Genomic DNA, 19,114 nt, shown 5'->3' on the forward strand with positions numbered 1-19,114 from the left:
GATTGTTATGTCAGCCTTGGACCCACTCAGACTAAATGCCTCTTTGTCAACTCCCCAGTCCTTGGCAAGGTCTTCAGTGATTCCTAGCCTATCTCATGAGATGGCCTCTAAATAGGAGATCATTTTTAATATCAGAAAAATGGGCCTTCACTTTGAATCTTCATCTCCACCTAGTGTGAAAGTCAGTCTAAATTTTAACACACACACACCACACTTCCCCATAAAAACCCGGAAGAAGTAAGCCCACCTCTGTTCATTCTAGACAACGTGATCTTTGGCACACATGCTCCTCAATTTCAAAATACCTGGTAAAATAATCAGATAATGTCCATTTTTTATACCATTGGCATTCTGAATATAGGGGGAGTGGGTACTCGCTGTACATATTCTTTAGCAAGGCGGAATAAATTTCTAGATTATTTTTTTAAAACTACATATCTACCCAGATATGATGTAACTTTTGTTGAAATATATTTGAGGGGATTAGAAAGCAACAGTTAGCCCTAGAGTTTTGTTTTGTTGTGTTTTGTTTTGTTTTGTTTACGTGAAACTAAATGGGACTGCTTTATGCTCCTGTTTCCTGTTAACTGAAATTTACAAAGCCCGTCTGAGAGGGAGGTTTCAATAGATGGATCAGATTGTTCACACCTGACCCCATTGATCAATTATAAAATCACTTAAACTCGGCATCTGTGCCTTTTATACTGAAGCCTTGGGAAGTATCCATACCCTCCAAAAACAGTTCTTGCTCCAAATGTGGACCTGAACCTAAGGAAGCTTCTACCAGTAGATCCAGCGGCTAATTTAGAGAAAGTCAAGGAGAGAGGATCATGTTACACAACGCCACAGGGTCATGTGCTGCAGGTCCCCCACGCTAGGGATTGGCAGCCCTAATGACCCAGTTTCTTCAGTAGCAACAACAACAACAACAAAATGTTGGGGAAAAAAAGTAGAAAGGAAGAAGAAACTATTATAAGAAAATTGAGACGTGTCAGCCAAATGTCATGTTTGGACTTTGGATCCTGATGCACAAACAGAGCAACTTTTTGAGAACAAAGACGTTTTTGAGGCCAAAGTCAGGAAAATTTGAACGGAGGCCGGGTAGGAGGTGACCCTAATGAATTCTTCTTCTTATCATTAGACATAATAATGGTATTTTGGTCAGTTTTGTAAATTACAGAGATAAAAATAAGCACCAAGTCTCTCTCCTGCAGGGAAGCAGAGGACCAGATGGCTATCCAGGCTCTGGAGGACTCAAGGGACCCAAGGTGAGTGTGGTTTTCATTTGGATGGTTTTCTTTGGATGGTGTTCTGACCACCTCTTATTCACCATGTGGGTATTCCCTAACCAACCAGTGGTCCATGGACCAGTGGTGGTCGGTGAGGTCCGAAAGGTTGGCGACCACTGCTCTGACCCACATAAGAATAGATAACCGGGCACACAGCATTTATTAGTCACATTATCCCAGCCTTAGGATGCTACATGTCCTGCAGGACCCCACCCAGCAGGGCTGGGGGAGGAGTTTTATAGTAACAGAGGGTGGGACACCCCTGGTCCCTGAGGCAGGATGTGACTGACGTGATTGGATAATTCATGAAACCCAGTAGGATGAGGACCAGGTGGGCTGCATCTGCACCACCTGATGGGGAATCTAGCCAGGTAGGGAGCCCTCTCAGGCCCTTAGCTCTTACAGTGCAGAGGGCATTGTATCAGGGTGTTGTTGCATCCCTTACCCCCTAAACCCCCCCTTCCCCCCACAGCTTACCCTACAGGGTGACTCAGATACTATTGTCAACAGTGGAACAGCCTACCTTCCAGAAAGCAGCCCCCTGACTGGCTCCAGTGTTTAATGAGGATTTCAAAGTGACGTTGGCAGCTGCGCACTTAGTTGTCGCTTGGTGTGTCTGTGATGCTGGGCTTGCTGCCTCAGCATAATGGACAGGGCACCCCAGGCAGAACCTGTGATTCTGTTACTCAGAAAGAACGCTAAGCTTCAGGTCCACTGAAGCTCTGTCCTTTGGAACCAGGCAGTGTCCAAAACTCCAAAAGGCCGCCAGTCTCACATTCTTGTTTTCCTCTTCTGTTTTTTTTTCTCCAGGGAGAACTGGGTGACCCAGGCCCCCCAGGCCCCCCTGCCTACTCCCCCCATCCTGCTCTAGCTAAAGGTTTGTATGCAGTTTCTCTTGCATGAGAATAATACATTCTCTTACGTTATGAACACACAGCCATGGACTTTCAAGAAAGATGTGTCCATGTAAAACAAAGCAAGACCCATCTGGCTCACCCCTATCACATGTGCCCAGGGGTCAGGGACTCGCCGTCCCACTTAGATGTGACCCACGTGTCAGTTTATTAGCTATTTTCGCCTGTCTTTATCCAACACGCCAAAGAACAGAGTGATGCCACTTTGTGTTTATTTTTGGATGAGGCTTGTTTAAGCATTCATGTGTAACTCATCCAGCAAATAGTTATGAGAAGCTGACCCTGGCAGGAGCTGAGGCTCGGGGAAAGAGGGACTCAGAGAGAGGCAGCGCCCTGCCTCCTTGCCCACTGGCACGATGCCTAGTGCCTGGGAGGAGTCCTAATGCTATCATTTCCCTCTTTATTCTCAGCTCTTTGTCCAGCCTGATTTTCCACCACCTGTGCCCATCTGCACCCGGACACCCCAGTCCTGCTGAGCACCCGCTGCTCTGCTGTCAGTTTGGGCTGATCTCTGGATGCCCCTCCCTTCCCATCCTCTGCCCTCTCCCTCTCCTGCCTCCTCAAACTCCACCCCTGTCCAAAACTCAACTGCCAGGTTACCTGCTCCAGGGAACCTGAATGCCTGCTTCACCTCTCTGTAAAAGTGGGACTATGATACTACCTATGATGGTTTTATGGGAATCAAATGTTTGTAAAGTATGTAACGCGAAGCCTAGTGCACACAGCAATAGCCCCAAAATCTACTTCTATTGTCTTTATTCTTCTTGGTCCCTCAGTATCAGATTCCCCAAAAAAAAACAGTCTCCCCCTCCTTTGAAACCTCTCTATATCTTTCTGGCCTTAGTGGCTCTCTGTGGTGTTAGGGTATGTATAGGGGTCCTGCCTCACCCCTGTTGACTGGGAATGGGCTCCTCGAGAACAGGGCCACCAAATATTAAACATTTGGACCCCACCGCACTTCACACGTGTGGAGGGTATTGGTAAACATGTGTTCACTGAAACAGTTGACCATCGGTCGGGGACCTAGACAACCATCCTGCTCTTATCGTGAGGCCTGTCTCGGTTTCAGGTGGCAGAGGTGACCCAGGATATCCAGGGGACTATGGAGACTCAGGAGCTCGGGGCCCACCAGGAGACCCCGGCCTACCCGGCCGCCCTGGCACGTCCATCATAGATGAAGGTAATGTGGCTCCACCCATATCTAAACTACAACCCAAAGTAAGTCCCCTCACATCCTCACAGAAACCGCTGCCCCCTCACTGGCTGGTGCTGCCCTTGTTCTCACTGAGTGGCTTTAGCAGCCGGGAAGGGCCTCCCAGCCACTTTTGGATGTCTTCACAGAACAACCGGCCCCGTGATAGAAGCTCTCCCGCTAGGTTAGACCTTGGCCGCTGATGAGTAACTGGCATGATTCTATCCATTGCCTGGGCAGAGCATGATCAGTCAACAAATGCTGTTGCCAAGTGTTTATAACAACTCTCTGGCCATTGTTTCGGGGCAGGAAGAGGGGCTTTTTTAAAGGAAGTTGGAAATGGTGAGGAAATATACCCCTGGCATCGCTCGTCATGTTGCTGAATGGACTGTGAATTGACTAGTCCTGCTGGTGGGTTCCTGTGGGTGGGAAGGCCAATGCAGCTGCTCAATATCCCAAATTTCACACCGCTGGCGATGCTGTTGGATTTTCAGATAGGACCAGAGGCTTCCCTGGCGAAATGGGACCCAAAGGCTTCCCAGGAGAACCGGGCATCCCTGCACTATACCCCGGCCCGCCAGGAGCTCCCGGAAAGCCAGGGCCCCAAGGACTCCCAGGGCCTGCCGGACCACCTGGACCAGACGGTAAGTGGACAGACTCATGGAAGGTGTACATTTCAGTGTCCAGACAAAGAAGTCGGGCCCCAGCCATAGATTCACTTGGGCTTTCTGCTCAATAATGCGTAAGCCAGTAGGCCGTTCAGTGGGGTGTAGCAAGTGCTCTGCCAATGATGGAAAAGGAGCAAAACCTTGCAAGCCTGTTGAGTAGCAGCAGTGCCTTGGATATTGCGTAGTCAGGGTTGTCTGTCCTTCAGTGAAGCATGGGAGAGCTGAAAGCTGTCGGGTGATAAGTTCTAGACATCTTCTTCCAGTGTGGAGGCCTCACACCTTGACCTGCAGCCTCTCTCCACTGTTTCACCAACAATTTTAAGCAGACGTGATCATGCCTTCCCAGCCAATGCAGAGCCAAAGCTACAACTGAACAGGTGGCAATAGTTGATGACAAGACGGGATGGCTGCACCACCTATAATAAGAAGTGGCAGCCACTAGCCAAGGCCAAGATGAAAGGCTGTGAAAAATTAAGAAAGTAGACAAGCGTGAGAGTCTGTCCCCATGGGCTACCTAGGGGGCATCATCAATTCATAGCACAAGGTGGTGTTTCCCATGGTGTGTCCTTTAGTTAAGAATGCTCTCAGGAAGCAGGGGAGTGTGCCATCAAATATGGTTACTCGTGTCAGCCTCTGAGTTTAAGAGTTGTGCTCTGAACATTGTAGAATCTCTTCATGGGAACATGTGATCTCCTCAAGAGATTAGATAGTTGAGGCATTAGAAGAAAACCTGAGGTTACAATAATTTTCTGTGTTACATGGATCACAATTGAGCAGCTTCCTCTCTTCAAAAATATTTAACTTTAAATCCTCTGACATCACCCCTGGTATGGCCTCCTCTCTGCAGAGAGGAAGAGCATCACAGTTGCTGACAGGTGGTATTTGATGCCAAGTAAAGGCAATTCAGAGACCAAACCTTTAACTGCTTTGGGAAGACCTTCTCAAGAAGGAAAACTCGTGGAGCCTTAGGAGCCTACCGGGGCATACTTCTTCCACTAAAAGTTCAGCAATCACTTCTCTGACTCTTTAGAATTCCACACTAAATTTTTAAGACAATATGGCTCTATGCTTCCAATTTTCCTCTCACTGGAGAAACCATATTCTCACATTCATTTAAACATTTTTAGGCTCAAGTATTTCCCTGGAAATTGCCAAATAGTTTGAGCAGTGATATCTTTATTTTATTTATTTTATCCTGGAAGTAATACTTATTACTGTGACATTTTTTATAATGGCTACATTGCTATGAGTGTTATATTTCCTGAGTAAATGGTATCAGTTGAGTTTTCCTTTTTTGGCAACAGAACATGCTGTGTTAAAAATAAAAGCATAACCCAGCCAGTGTGGCTTGACCTGTGAACCAGGAGGTCACCGTTTGATTCCTGGTCAGGGAACATGCCCCAGTTGCAGGCTTGATCCCCAGTAGGGGGCATGCAGGAGGCAGCCATAATTCTCATCATTGATATTTCTATTTCTCTCTCACTCTTCCTTGCTCTCAGAAATCAATAAAAATATTTTTAAAGTACTTTGGGAAAAGTAAAGGAAATACAAACATACATACATACATACCTCTTTAAAGGACTTTGACTAAAGGCCAACCTTGACATTCCTGTGACTAAATTCCGTTTTTATAAAGATACAAACACATACCATCTTGCTTATAAATCTTGCTTAGTAAATTTATGAATTACTAACATAAGTCACCTGTAAACACATTAACTTATTTCTGATTTACATTGTAGACTGTAAACACATTAACTTATTTCTGATTTACATTGTAGAGTGAAGAGAGAATTTACAAAATAGGTAGAATGGTATTTGATAGAATTTATCAACTAAAAAATTTAAAAACTTACAACTTAAGTTCTCTTTGAATATTTATCTTACCATACGACACACAATTTCTAATTAACTCTTTTTTTTTTTAAACAACCTCTTATACAAAATGTAGCCACCCATAATGGCCTTTTTTAAAACATTATCGTGTATTATAAGAATTTAATATCAATGACCATGATTCCTCAGAGTTTGTTCCCCTGGAATGAATTGTTGGATTTTTTTTCTTATTAATTGCATTTCATCCTGTTTTTTGTGTGTGTGTTGTTGTTGTTGTTGCTGATAGAAATCAGAATTTTCAGTGATTTGCAGTTCCAGCAAAATCAAACCGTGAAGTCAGGTTTTTTTTTTTCCTGAGCTAAATATTTTGCTTACTCCTAGTTCCAGCTCAATTAACTTAATCAAGTGTGGAGCAGTTCCGTTGTGTCTGTTCTAGAGTAAGTCAAAATACTTACTGTTCAGGGAAAGCATCTTGACAACATCTGAGAGGCATACTGCTACTCTGTACAACTTATTTGCAATTATTAATTTATTAGACTTAAAAAAGAAATAGAAAGAAGGAAAGCTGGTGTCACATAGCCACACTTGCCTTTTACTAGATTTACAAACACTCTAAGGAACACACACAACCTCTGTCTCACATCTAAAATGCTGATCTCCCTGACGTATCTAGGATTAAACAGCTACCTGTGGTATTGTACTTCTCATAACATATTGGAAGAACCTGTAGACATAAAATAAAGCCACAGTCTCAGCCACTGAACTGGACTGCTCTTGACCCAGTCACCAAGGCCCCATGGAGCCACCTCCTGGAGGTGCCATTCTGCTCCATCAGCAGCCTCTTGGGCACAGGATACAGCCGACACCCCCTCCCTTACATGCTCTCTTCCGACCTCCCATGATGCCTCACATTATCTCAATGACCTTTTTTTTTCTTCTTTTTTTTAGGATCAGTTTCTGACTCTTCTATGTCCCCCTCTATCCATCCGCTAGATGATGGACTTCCTTGAAGTTCATTCTTGGACCCCCTTTTCTCTCTGTACTCTCTATTCTAAGGGAACCCGTCCATTCAGATGAATTTAAGTACAAGTTCTATGCCAGCAGTCTTTCTATAGCCCAGGTCCGTGTTCTGAGCTCCAAATACAAACTGCTAACTCGCCATGTAGTTACCACTGTAACTACACAGACATCTCCAACTCTGTGTGTCCAAAACCAAACTCTGGCTCTCCTGCTTCCCAGCTCCTCCACCCACCTGCCCCTCTCCTGGGCTCACCCATCTCTACAGACCCAGGAACTTGGGCCAACACCCTGGGAGTCACTTTGGTGCCTCCCCCACCCACAGGAATCCATCCCCAAGTCCTAGAGATTCTGCCTCGTGAATCTTAAGTCAGTCCATCATTTCACTACCTTTGTCCTGACCAAAACCACCACAGTTTCTCATGCTTAGTCTGCTGAACTAGCCCACCCACTCAGCACCAGCTTCCATTCTTTCCTAGTAATTGGCCATCCAGCCAGTGTGTCCTTTTTACCTATAAGGTAGATTGGATAACTTCACTGAAAACCCTTTCATGACCTCCTGTTGCCCTTGAGATAAAAATCAAAACCCCTTTCCTTAGACCACTAGGCTGGCATGATCTTCCTCAACTCCCTTTCTGCAATTCTGCTTCTCACTCAGCACCCTTCCTACCTTGAGTACATTTTGATAAACTGATCCTCTCTTGGGAACTTCCTTCCTGCCCCTCTTGGCTGGCTGGCTTTTATTCTTTAGGTCTTAAACTGAGTTTCAAGTTCTCAAAAATGACTGTCCTGATGCCCTCTCTCCCTGATACTTTCTCCCAGTCCCCTTCTCACAGCACTGGCCATGATTGACTGTGGTGTGTCTGATGTGTGCCTCCACATCTAACCAGTAAGCTCCATGTGGTTCTGTTGGTTCTGTTTCCAGCTGTATACACAGCTCCTAGCACAATGCCAGGCACAGCGTGGGTGCTGCAAATGTTTAATGAATAAATGGATAGATGGATGCATAAGAGAGATTATATTAAATGTGTAGTGAGATCAAACTACATAGGACAATAGTCACTGCCACCTTTCCATAAAGATTTAGTTACCTAGGCGCGTTCTGACATTGAGATTTGATATCATTTTCCCAACTAGAGAGCAAATGTTTTTAAAATTGGTGTTTTCCTCTCCTTCCTATCTCCTTGGTGGCCTCATTCTCTCCTCCTCTCAGATACCAGGAGGTGGGTATGGCCGCATGCATTTTAATTTGTTGGGGGAGTTTTATTGGATCTTGGGAGGTCTGAGCATGATAGGGTTTAACAGTGAGGAAAATAAGAATGTCAGGGAGACTCAGATTCCATGCCCAGCAGTGGTTTCCTGCACATGTGCAACCCCAGTCCCACCACAAGATGGCGCTCCTCTCAAATGTGACTTGGAGAGTTCTGTTGGCTTTTAGAGTATATTTCTTACACCTTTGCCCAGATCCCGGCTTGGAATCATTGGAGCCCTGCAGACAGTGGCAGGACTTGGAAAGTATCCTGATCCTAGTAAAAAGGCTGAGACTTGGGAGAGTGGGGATGGCCACACTGAATCCAGATGGGTCATAAGTTATCTACATTCATTATGCAAACTCCAGGTGTGCATGTGTATGTGGTGTTATGTATGGGAAGAAGTATGTTGGTGTGTGCACCCATTCCTGGGGAGAGGGAAGAATAAGGAACCAACTTAATTTTGACATCTACTTTTACTTTGTTGTCTTGTCTTTGGGAGACCAGATGTCTGTTGATAATCTTAGAATCCAAGTTGTTAGCAAAATAACATGGTTGAAAAATCAAAGTTTTGTTTTTGACTCAACGTTTCTCAAAGGGAAAAGTTTTTATCTTTAGACTTTAATAGAAATGCTAAATTCACAGGCTCTTGACATTTCTTTCCATCCCCGAAAGCAATGACCACCAAACAGTCTCCCTTTCTCTCTGATGATGAGTTCTGGAGTGGAATTGAAGTGTGGGGGGCATTTGCACCCTGTTAGGAGATTTAGCTGCAAACCTTCCAGCACTGGGTTCGGTGACATGTGGGACCCCCTGGGCTGTGCTAATGTGCTGTCCTGTGGGTTTCCTCTTTAGGTTTCCTCACTAGCATTAAAGGAAGACCAGGAAAGGAGGGCACTCCTGGGTCCCCCGGTTTTCCTGGGGCTCGTGGACCGAAAGGATGGAAAGGTAAGGGGTGTCAGGTACAATGGAGAAGAGGTGGGGGGAAGACTTGGCCCTACTGAGTCCACTTCACTTTTTTCCTTTGTTCTAAAATGGGCACAGTCCTTTAATTCTACACTGGCCCCTCTGTCTTCCACGGAAATGTCACTAAAATCAAGGTGGGTGATGTGCGTTAAGTTTTGTGCGCAGCCACCCAGCACTCATTTGCTCACCCTTATCTGTTCTTCTTCTGCCAACCTCCTCACTGAATTTCCAAGGAGCGCAGAGCCCAACACTGGGCAAAAAAAGATGAGCAGTGATTTCTCCGGCTGGCCTCATATCCGAGGGCCCAGCTCAAGGCAATGTAACACGGATTTGTAAGGCACCTGCCCGCTGCAGAATGCTTGCGGATGAATCCTCTGGTTTGTTCCTGCGGCTGACCCCCTGGGTTAGGGATTAGTTCCTGGCAAGGAGGTCGAGGTTCAGAGGAGTAGCACAGCCTGCCCATATCCCACTCCCACTTGGTGGTAGAAGTGCCACACCTCGGGGACACTGCCCCTAGCGTCATGCCCTTTCCATGGAAGGATTGCTAGGTGGCCCCTCCGCTGTGAGTCTGTCAGGTACCCCGGTGAAGCCTGCTTAGCTCTCCCATTCCTGGGCGTGGGTAGCATGTTCAGGCTTTAAGCACATCTGACCCTTGTGAGTCTGTGTGGCTGTGTGGCCCACGATGGACAGCCGAACTGCAGGAACAGACATCTACACATGAGCTGTGCAGCCCGGCCCCACTGAGCCATTGCCAGTCATCCTTTCCCCACGAGCCCCCTGGCTCCTGGGAAGCTGGCCCTGCCACCAGCACAGGCTCCTCAAGTCTGGCCACAGCGAGACAAAGGAAGAGAGATGGCATATGTTTTCTCTCCCCACCTGACCTGGGCCTCTAAGCCACGGTCCTTGCCATGGCTTTCATTCACCCAGACCCTGGAACCCTGGCTCCTCTCCTCAACCCTGAGACCTCCATGGTGACTTCCTGAAGCCCCTCCTCGGAAGCGGGTACTCCGCACACACCTCTGTCAATGGTCCCATTGTTTAAACATTTCCAGGAAACACTGCTGTAGAATTCTGCGTGTGGGGGTGTGAAGACCAGAGTAGATGATGGCGGTGGAATGTGGAGTTGCCTCCTCTCCTCCCTCCACCCCCAGCCCATTCCCCCCACCCAGCGTACGCTCCTGTCCCTGCAGAGCCAAGAAGACTGTTTAACCTGTGCTTGTGGGTGAATAACAAGTCCCTCCCTCTCCCTCACATTGCAGGTGACTTCGGGGACTGTAAAGTATGCGCAGGCGATCAGTTCATCCCGGCTCTCCCGGGGCTGCCCGGACAGAAAGGCTTACCAGGCTTCAGCGGGGAGCCGGGGAAGAAAGGGTTTCAAGGAGACCCTGGCCATCACGGCACCCCTGGGTTCCCAGGGTTCAAGGTGAGAGTCAGATTCCATCACAGAGCTGACAAGACATCCTTGGCGCCTCTCCCTATTCTCCTAGCTTTTCTCTATTGAATTAACACAGCTTTGGACAGCAACACTTAGGCACCCAACACTTCACCCAAAGAGGCTACGTACTCTGAGGGGAACTTTAAGACTTTTGCTTGGTAGAGATATGAAACAGTGCAGCCAGTGTGGAACACAGCGTGACAGTTCTTCAAAAAGTCAGTCACAGAATTGCCCTCTGGCCCAGAGAGGCCACTCCTAGGTGTAGACCCGAGAGACTGAAAACACGCATCCATGTAAAAACGAGAGTGCAAATATTCATAGCAGTATCAATAATAAGAGCCCAAATTGGCAACAACCCAATGCCCAGCCACTGATGAATGGATAAACAAAACATACTATCCCCATACAATGGGATTTTACTCAGCCATCAAAAGGAATGACGTACTGACACATGTTACAGTATGGACGAAACTTGAAAGCGAGATGCTTAATGAAATAAAATAGGCACATAAAAAACACCAGATGTTATTCTTCTATTTATATGAAGTGTTCAGAACAAGCAAATCTGGGAACAAGAAGTACTAGGGGGTGGAGGGTCGAAAGGGGGCCAACTGGTTAATGGGCACAGGGATTCTTTCAGGGGTGATGAAAATGTCCTGCAATTAGATGATGGTTGCACAACCTTATAAAAATACTAAAAATCACTGGATTGTGTGCTGTAACATGGTAAATTTTATGGTATAAGAATTATACCCACCCCACCCCCTCAAAAAAAATAATAACTTCTAGAATTTTGAATGTAAAGCATCTTACTTTGGGAGCATTCACCTCTTCAGATTTAGTACAGAACTTGTTTAGTATTTTATGAACACTCTCTGAACCCAAGAAAACCCAGATCTCCACATGAATCATGGAAGGTTTACTTTGTATGAATGTATGAAACTCCCTCCCACAGACTGCCTGTGAACATCAGCTAAGTGGCCTTTATTTCACACCTTATGAAAAGATCATCTGGAGTAGACCTTTATTCCATGACAGATTTTAACTAACCATTTCAAAGCAAATTTCAGATGAAGGCAAAGGAATTATGCTTTTATTATTATTATTATTATTATTATTATTATTTAAAAAGATAACCGAAGCCCCGTCAGCATGGCTCAGTGGTTGAGCGTTGACCTATGAACCAGGAGGTCACAGTTCGATTACCAGTCAAGACACCTGCCCAGGTTTCAGGCTCAATCCCCAGTGTGGGATTTCCAGGAGGCAGCCGATCAGTGATTCTCTGTCATCATTGATGTTTGCTTCTCTCTCTCTCCTCTCCCTTCCTCTCTGAAATCAATAAAAATATATATTTAAAAAAAAAAAAAAAAGAAAAGAAAAGAAAGAAAGAAAGCCGAGAAAGGTTTAGAGTGGTCGGACCCCACAACATGGTGCAGGACATTGGCAGCCCCTCCGAGATTCTGGTGCGGAAGGTTGTAACAGGTGAAGATGAGACCCAAAGCACCGCTCTGCTCCAGACTCCAGATTTCTCAAGAAACAAGTAGCCATTTCCAACTAAAATTAGTAGATGGTACATTTTATCCTTTCAAAGTAGTCGTGGCTGTCTATTCCTTTAAAAGGGTATGTAGTAACAATTGCAAACTTAATGGCAAAACTGGTAGAATCTCCTATTCTTTGTAAAATGATTGAATATTCTCTGGAAGTCCTATGGATTCCCTTTTGTGCCCCTGAAAAGTCTGAAATCTTCCCAAAGCACAGGCTTTTCCCAACTGTATCAGGTACACATCCACAGCATGTATGTTCAAACATCTCTGGTGAGTTTGTGGTCTTGTATGTAATTCTGTGTTTATATGTCAGCCAACCCCACAGCAGCAGGAAGGACTAAATTGTTTTTTTGTTTTTAAATATTTGCACTGATGGAGTCTGTCAGAATGATGGAAGTGTGGGAATAATCAGTCAATAAGTGAATGCATCCATCATTAATATGCCTAACACCTATTTTTTTTTATTTATCTTTATTGTTGAAAGTATTACAGATGTCTCCCATTTTCCCCTATTGATCCCTGTTCCACCTGCTTCCACCCCCCTCCCTCGGCCTTCACCACACTCTTGTCTGTGTCCATGGATTATGGGTATATGCATATACTCTGAGTGGCCAGATTATTATCTATGAACGCATAATAATCTGGCCACTAGTGTATATACTACATAATAAAAAGCTAATATGCAAATTGTCCCCTCAACTAGCAGGCAGGCCGGCTAACCGCCCATGTCCTCTCCCCCTGACCAGGCTGGCCAGACTCCACCCATGCAAGAATTTATGCACTGGGCCTCTAGTATATATACACACACACACTGAGTGGCCAGATTATTATGTGTTCAGAGATCATAATGATCTGGCCACTCAGTGTAAATTATTTACTTAACCTCTTCTCCCCTCCCCCCTTTCCTCTGATACTTGTCAGTCTGTTCCATTTTTCCCTGTCTCTGGACCTGTTTTGTTCGTCAGTTTATTTTGTTCATTAGATTCCCCATATGAGGGAGACCATGCAACACCTGCTTATTAAGCAGCGTCTGTGTGTGTGTGTGACACTGTCTGGACACAGAGGTACTCATCATCCTTTTCTGCAAAGAACTAAACCAATAAACCAAGTATCTGTGGACTAATTTTAGGAGAAAGGAACTCATAGTCACACTTAATTAAACCAACACTAAAAGCTCCCATAACCTTGCAAGTAAAAACTACGCCATCACATATATTAAAATGCATTCTGCACCATTAAGCTGTTCATTGGAAAACTCCAACAAAATGTGAGTGATCCTGCAATAAGCTTGTCTTTAAAGTGGGTTTTCTTCCAAACCTTACTTCCTGGTACTCTTTATTGATCTCAAGATGAATAATCACACATTTCCATCCTTTCTACATGGAGGCTGATGATCTGCTCAGATTCTAAATAATGGTCACGAAGAGTGAGCACACCTTATGTTTTAGATCATTGCTGCTCAGTAGCTCGTAAGTATATGAATCCTGGGACTCAGCTGAATACAGATTCTGGTTCCATTGCCCCAGGTAGGGCTTGAGGTTCTGCATTTCTTACAAGCTCCCAGGAGAGGCTCAGCTGCTAACCCATGAACCAAAGTTTGAGTAGCAAGGTCCCGATCTCCACGGTCCAGCCACTTGGCTTCTTGCATTCATTATAATTATTTAAAATTAAAATTCAGTTCTTCGGTCCCATGAGCCACTTCCAAATGTTCGCTATCCCTTTGTGGTTGGAGGCCACTGCACTGGACAGCCCGGAAGAGAGCGCCTCCTACACGGCAGAGAGTTCCTTTGGAAAACACAGGCCTGGATGGCAGGTCGTGGCCCTCCGGTTGTAGGAACCGGAAATCATCATCTTCCCAGACTCGCATAATCAGTATGAAGGAGGAAGAAACGTTGTGTTTGTTTCCACAGGGAATCCCTGGTGAAATTGGACTTCCTGGACCCAAAGGAATAAAGGGAGATTCTAGGACAATTACCACCAAAGGTCAGTGCTCTGTGGCCAAGCAGTTCTTGCCCCGTTGACTCCTCTGTGGCAGCACTGTATGTATGAGTCGAGTCACACTGCACATTCTTCCCCAGGCGAGAAGGGACAGCCAGGTGTCCCAGGTATGCCTGGTCTGAAAGGTGAGGACGGCACCCAGGGGCGTGACGGGCTCGATGGATTCCCCGGCCTTCCAGGCCCTCCCGTGAGTAGCCCCGAGTGTGGGACTGGCTCAGCCCCCATCGTCATCAGCCATGTTCTTAAACACCTCAGAAATGAATGGTGCTGGTGCTACCCTAAGTCGTCGTCGTTCCCCCCCCCACCCCCCCACCCCCCGTCCCACAGTGCAGCCCATTATGTTTTAACGAGCAGAAATACTATGTTTAAGACACAGTGAGTTAGGTGGGAAGCCTATAGTGAGCATTCAAAAGCCAGAGAGAACCTGGCCAGCGTGGCTCAGTAGTTAGAGCATCGGCCTGTGAACCAAAGGGTCGTGGGTTCAATTCCAGTCAAAGGCACTTACCTGGGTTGCAGGTTATCCACCCCATTTGGGGCATGTTGGGAGGCTACCAGTCAGTGTGTTTCTCTCATGTTGGGGTCTCTCTCTCCCTCCCTCTCTCCTTCTCACTCTCCCACGCTCTCTAAAAAAGTCCATAGCCTGGAACTCAGGGGAATGGGGAAAGGGAACTGGGAACATGGTCTCTTTGAGGTTTACGTATCTTTTAATATACGTACTGAATATTCTTACAGGGTGATGGCATCAAAGGCCCCCCAGGGGACGCAGGCTACCCAGGAATCCCCGGAACCAAGGGCATTCCAGGAGAAAGGGGTCCCCCAGGACTGGGCCTACCAGGCCCCAAAGGCGAGCGTGGCTTTCCCGGAGATGCCGGATTACCTGGACCACCAGGCTTCCCCGGACCGCCCGGCCCCCCAGGTCTCCCAGGACAAATAGGTATAAGGATCCTTTCTGTCATCATTCAAAGTTACAAAACACTGTTTAGTGTGTTTAGTGCTTCAGCATGTATCTGTTGTTCTTTCTGGCAATGTGTAAGCTCCCCAGTGGGTCAGATCAGAGTGCTGTATTGCGTCGTCGGTTCTCAGCTCACACAAATGATACCTAACTACAGGCTTCTCACACCCACCCACAGCCTCCTTTTCTCAGCTGGATTACAGGGCATCTCCCTCCAGAGCTAAAGTCATGGGCCTTGGCAGTCCCTGCCCATCCCCAGCCTTCCCACCACCACCACCCCCACCAACACACATTCAGAGATAAGTTAGTCACTTTCTGTTGTTCCCCATTTGCCTAACTCTGTCCTTGTGTCTTGCTCCCAGACTGTGATTCAGGTGTGAAAAGGCCCATCGGAGAGGACGGACAGAAGGTCATCCAGCCAGGTACTGTCATGGAGATTAGACGGTTTTAGAACTCTTTAAAACCTTTAGTTTATAAGGCATGTGACTCGTCAACCACTGCTGTGAGCTCCTGCCGTGAGCACGGAGCTGGCACTCCACCCAGTTCCGCTTAGAATCAAAGAAAAGGCAAGTATAATGGTACGCAGTGTTACCGAGTCTCCCCACCAATATAAAGCATCAGTTTGTGACATTGGTAAGAATGCAACAGATACAGTTTTACACCTAAAATGTATGCATATATTCAGCTCTCTGGAGAGGATATGGAGACAACCCCGAGCCACGGCTCTGTGGTGGGAGGGGAGAGAGGGAGAATCCAGAGGTTGAACTGGCCTTGGAGAGGCAAAGCATCCATAAAGGTCAGGCTTAGAGAAGTAGTATCAGGATGGGGGGGTCCCCTGCATGAGGCTGAGGTTGAGGATTAGGTGTGGGAATGGATCTGGCACTGAGAGCAAAGGTGCGGAGCCGGAATGGCAATACCCAGAGCTTCCAGACACCTAGCCAGTGACACTGACCCGGGAAGGCCCCTGGGTGTGAGGCTCTGCAAGGCCAGGCCCTCCAAAGACAGTGGGTTCCTTTCTTTTTATGACCTGGCTGGCCAGGTGGCACCCCTGAGTCCCTGGTGGGTCAGAAGAGGCCAAAGCCTCTCTCAAGATAGGAGCCCGGCCAAATCCCAGGCACGCAGATGAAGGACATCTCGCAGAATTGCTGTACTGCATGGGGCTGTCTCTGGCAGAGGCCGCACAACAAAATACCCCTGCCTGGCATCACGGCCTTACCTAGTGTCACGGCCCTGCCCGGCGTCACGGCCTTCCCACACCACCCAGAAGCAGTTGCCACTCAGGTTTCATGTCGTGTGGCTCCACGTTATTGCTGTGGCCGATTCTGAAGGTATTCAAAGTCACAAAGGAGAAATCAAAGAATTCCTTTTGAAATCTCAAGTGTATGCATATATTCAGCTCTCTGGAGAGGATATGGAGACAACCCCAAGCCACGGCTCTGTGGTGGGAGGGGAGAGAGGGAGAATCCAGAGGTTGAACTGGTGGACATTTCCAGACAAAGAAGGCATTCGTGTGGACTCGAGGGCGGAACTAGCCGTGCCGAGGTGCTGCCCTGAATGAGGGGTGGATGGCTGCCAGCTCAGCGCCAGCTGTTATTTGACTGGCCTTGCCTTATTTGCATTTTATGTTAATATTATAATATTCTGATGCTCATTTCATTACACAATAAAATTATACTTCTATTTATGTTAGATCAAAATTAATCAACTCATTGACTTTATCTGATCATAAAACAGTAGCCAGTTTCCATGGCTGGTGTTCTTGACCTCGCCACCGTCCCAAGGCTGTGAGATTCGCGTTGAAGATTGCATCGGCTCATCTCTCTTCTCTTCCTTCCCAGGCTGTGTCGGAGGACCCAAGGGATTGCCAGGCCAGCCGGGACCCCCGGGACCCCCAGGTAACACGCTCTGGGAAGCCAGAGGTCACTTCCAGCTTCCCATTCACATCGTCATTTTTCTTTCTCCCTTTTGGACACCTTTCCTCTGCCCCCTCCATTCCTCTCTGCCCTGGAAGTCACCGTGTTCTGCCATCTTGGCACTCACCACAGACAGGTAGCTAGTAAAGGAGGCATCAGGGCAGAAATTGTGTGGTGATTGACACCTAGTCGAACCCCAGTCGAAAGGAGAAGACTCCTGCTGCTCAGGACTCAGCCTCGGCTGTGGAAGAGGTGGGCACATAAAGAGTGGCTCTGATATGTGTTGTGATTTTTTGGGGTTGTTTAGGTTTCAAAGGCCTCAGAGGGTTACCAGGATTCTCAGGAGAAGATGGACCGCAAGGACTCAAGGGTCCCCCAGGAGATCCAGGTCGGGAAGGGTTCCCAGGACCCCCAGGTAAGTCAGGGTGGGCCCCCCTCTCCGGTCTTCGGTTAGGACTTGACGGTGAACGTATGATTGAGGTGCCCCGCTCTGCTGTCTTGCAACATTTAGAAACTGGGTAGACACATACTTGATGACAACTTTTGTCTTTGTCCGTAGAAGATTAACATTCTTGAATATTTTTTTTTGTCACTAATATACTAGAGTTTTGCAGAAACACATTTCAGACTGGTTCCAGAAACTGGGAAAGGTTCTGCATGCATGGACTATCACACCCAGCAGTGGGTCTGTGAGTCCTTAGGCTCAGGTCCTTAGTAAATATTTTCAGCAAAGATTAAGTAAATTTTGCCTCGGCCCCTGATACAAGTGGTTTCATCCCCAATGTAGAGCTTTGCTTTGGTCCCTGATCGATATTCTTCCTGGGTTCAGTGTCCCAGCCTTAAAGATTGTTGCAAACTGTTATCCTGTTGCCTTTCATACTGTGCATCTCAGCTGTGTTTTTGCAAAATTGGGAGGCACACTCCCTGGTCTTCTGTCAGGGCACTGGTGCAAACGCTGCCTTGGAGAGAAACAAAGTTTTTCTGCCCCCTGCACCTGAGGATCAGACTGTGTCGTTCTGGTGCCCTGCTGGAGGCACCTGCATGTTTAAGAGTTACAGCATTGCCTCTCCCCTCGCCCCCCATAGATACCACAGATACAAAAGTTAGGTGGGACTGTTTTTGAAAGAAAGGAAATAATTCATGAAGACCTTCTTGCGTTGAATATGAAGGGTATCTAGTAGTCACAATTTACGTGCCCAGACAAGTGGGCATGAACCACATAGCGCTCTCCTGGCCTGAAGAATGGGCCGGATGTCCCCGTTATCGGGGGTTTGGGAAGCGGACAGCATGAGGAGAAAGCCTGTTCTATGGTGAAATAGAAACCCTTACGTGGACAAGGGCATTGGGTAGAGCAGTGGGAAGGGGTAAAGGAGGAACTGATCTGTTCAGTTTATAAAATGCATGTCCCTCTTCCTGGTGATGGGACATACTGTGCTTCTGTCACCACCTGCAGAAGAAAATAAAATGCTCAGCCTCAAAGACTGCAAAACACAAAGAGTCTAATCCAGAGATAAGAGCTGCATACGCACTCACACCCACAAATTTAAGTAGTACACGCTTATAGTTCTGTTGTTGTTTTTAAATTCTTTATTGTTTAAAGTATTACATCAGTCTCCTTTCCCCCATTGACCTCTTCCCAGCCACTCCCACCCCCCAGCACATGCCCTCACCTACCTACTGTCTGTGTCCATTGGTTATGCTTATGCGCTTGTATATAAGGCCTTGGGTGCTCTTACCCCCTCCCCCCACCACCACCACCACTCCCCTGCCTTCCCTCTGAAGTTGGACGGTCTGTTCCATGCTTTTATGTCTCTGGATCTATTTTCATTCATCTGTTTATGTTGTTCATTACATTCCACAAATGGGTGAGACCATGTGAAAGCCATATCTCTTTTATGGGTAAATCACGTCGTTAAAACTCTGAAATAGAGTCTAGCTCGTTGGTCCTAGATCCTTTGTTCTGTCTCCCAAACACAGCCCTACCGTTCCACCCATCTCCCTGCTCCCAGGGCAAGCTTCACGCCCTAGGAAAGGCCCGGGGCCCCGTGCACACCGTCCTTCTGTCACGTACACCACACAGAGGCGGCAGCCAGTGCCTTCTTTCCCACACTCTGCACACCAGCGCCTGGGCAGGCATGAC

The 19,114-nt window shown here is 47.0% G+C and overlaps 1 protein-coding gene across 3 annotated transcripts in view; it reads left to right on the top strand.

Annotated features, from left to right (window-relative positions):
- COL4A2 (collagen type IV alpha 2 chain) overlaps positions 1 to 19,114 on the top strand; it is a 181,689-nt gene that overhangs the window by 133,745 nt on the left and 28,830 nt on the right. For all 3 annotated transcript variants that reach the window (XM_045588783.1, XM_045588782.1, XM_036459285.2), the window contains exons 17-28: positions 1,215 to 1,268; positions 2,100 to 2,166; positions 3,273 to 3,383; positions 3,890 to 4,039; positions 9,022 to 9,114; positions 10,392 to 10,555; positions 14,022 to 14,094; positions 14,190 to 14,296; positions 14,842 to 15,043; positions 15,424 to 15,483; positions 16,900 to 16,956; positions 17,282 to 17,389. In XM_045588783.1, the coding sequence (XP_045444739.1) occupies positions 1,215 to 1,268; positions 2,100 to 2,166; positions 3,273 to 3,383; positions 3,890 to 4,039; positions 9,022 to 9,114; positions 10,392 to 10,555; positions 14,022 to 14,094; positions 14,190 to 14,296; positions 14,842 to 15,043; positions 15,424 to 15,483; positions 16,900 to 16,956; positions 17,282 to 17,389 (1,246 nt within the window). The remainder of the gene's footprint in view (positions 1 to 1,214; positions 1,269 to 2,099; positions 2,167 to 3,272; positions 3,384 to 3,889; positions 4,040 to 9,021; positions 9,115 to 10,391; positions 10,556 to 14,021; positions 14,095 to 14,189; positions 14,297 to 14,841; positions 15,044 to 15,423; positions 15,484 to 16,899; positions 16,957 to 17,281; positions 17,390 to 19,114) is intronic.

The sequence above is a fragment of the Pipistrellus kuhlii genome, unplaced genomic scaffold, assembly GCF_014108245.1.
Source record: "Pipistrellus kuhlii isolate mPipKuh1 unplaced genomic scaffold, mPipKuh1.p scaffold_m20_p_3, whole genome shotgun sequence".
Classification (NCBI taxonomy): Eukaryota; Metazoa; Chordata; class Mammalia; order Chiroptera; family Vespertilionidae; genus Pipistrellus; species Pipistrellus kuhlii.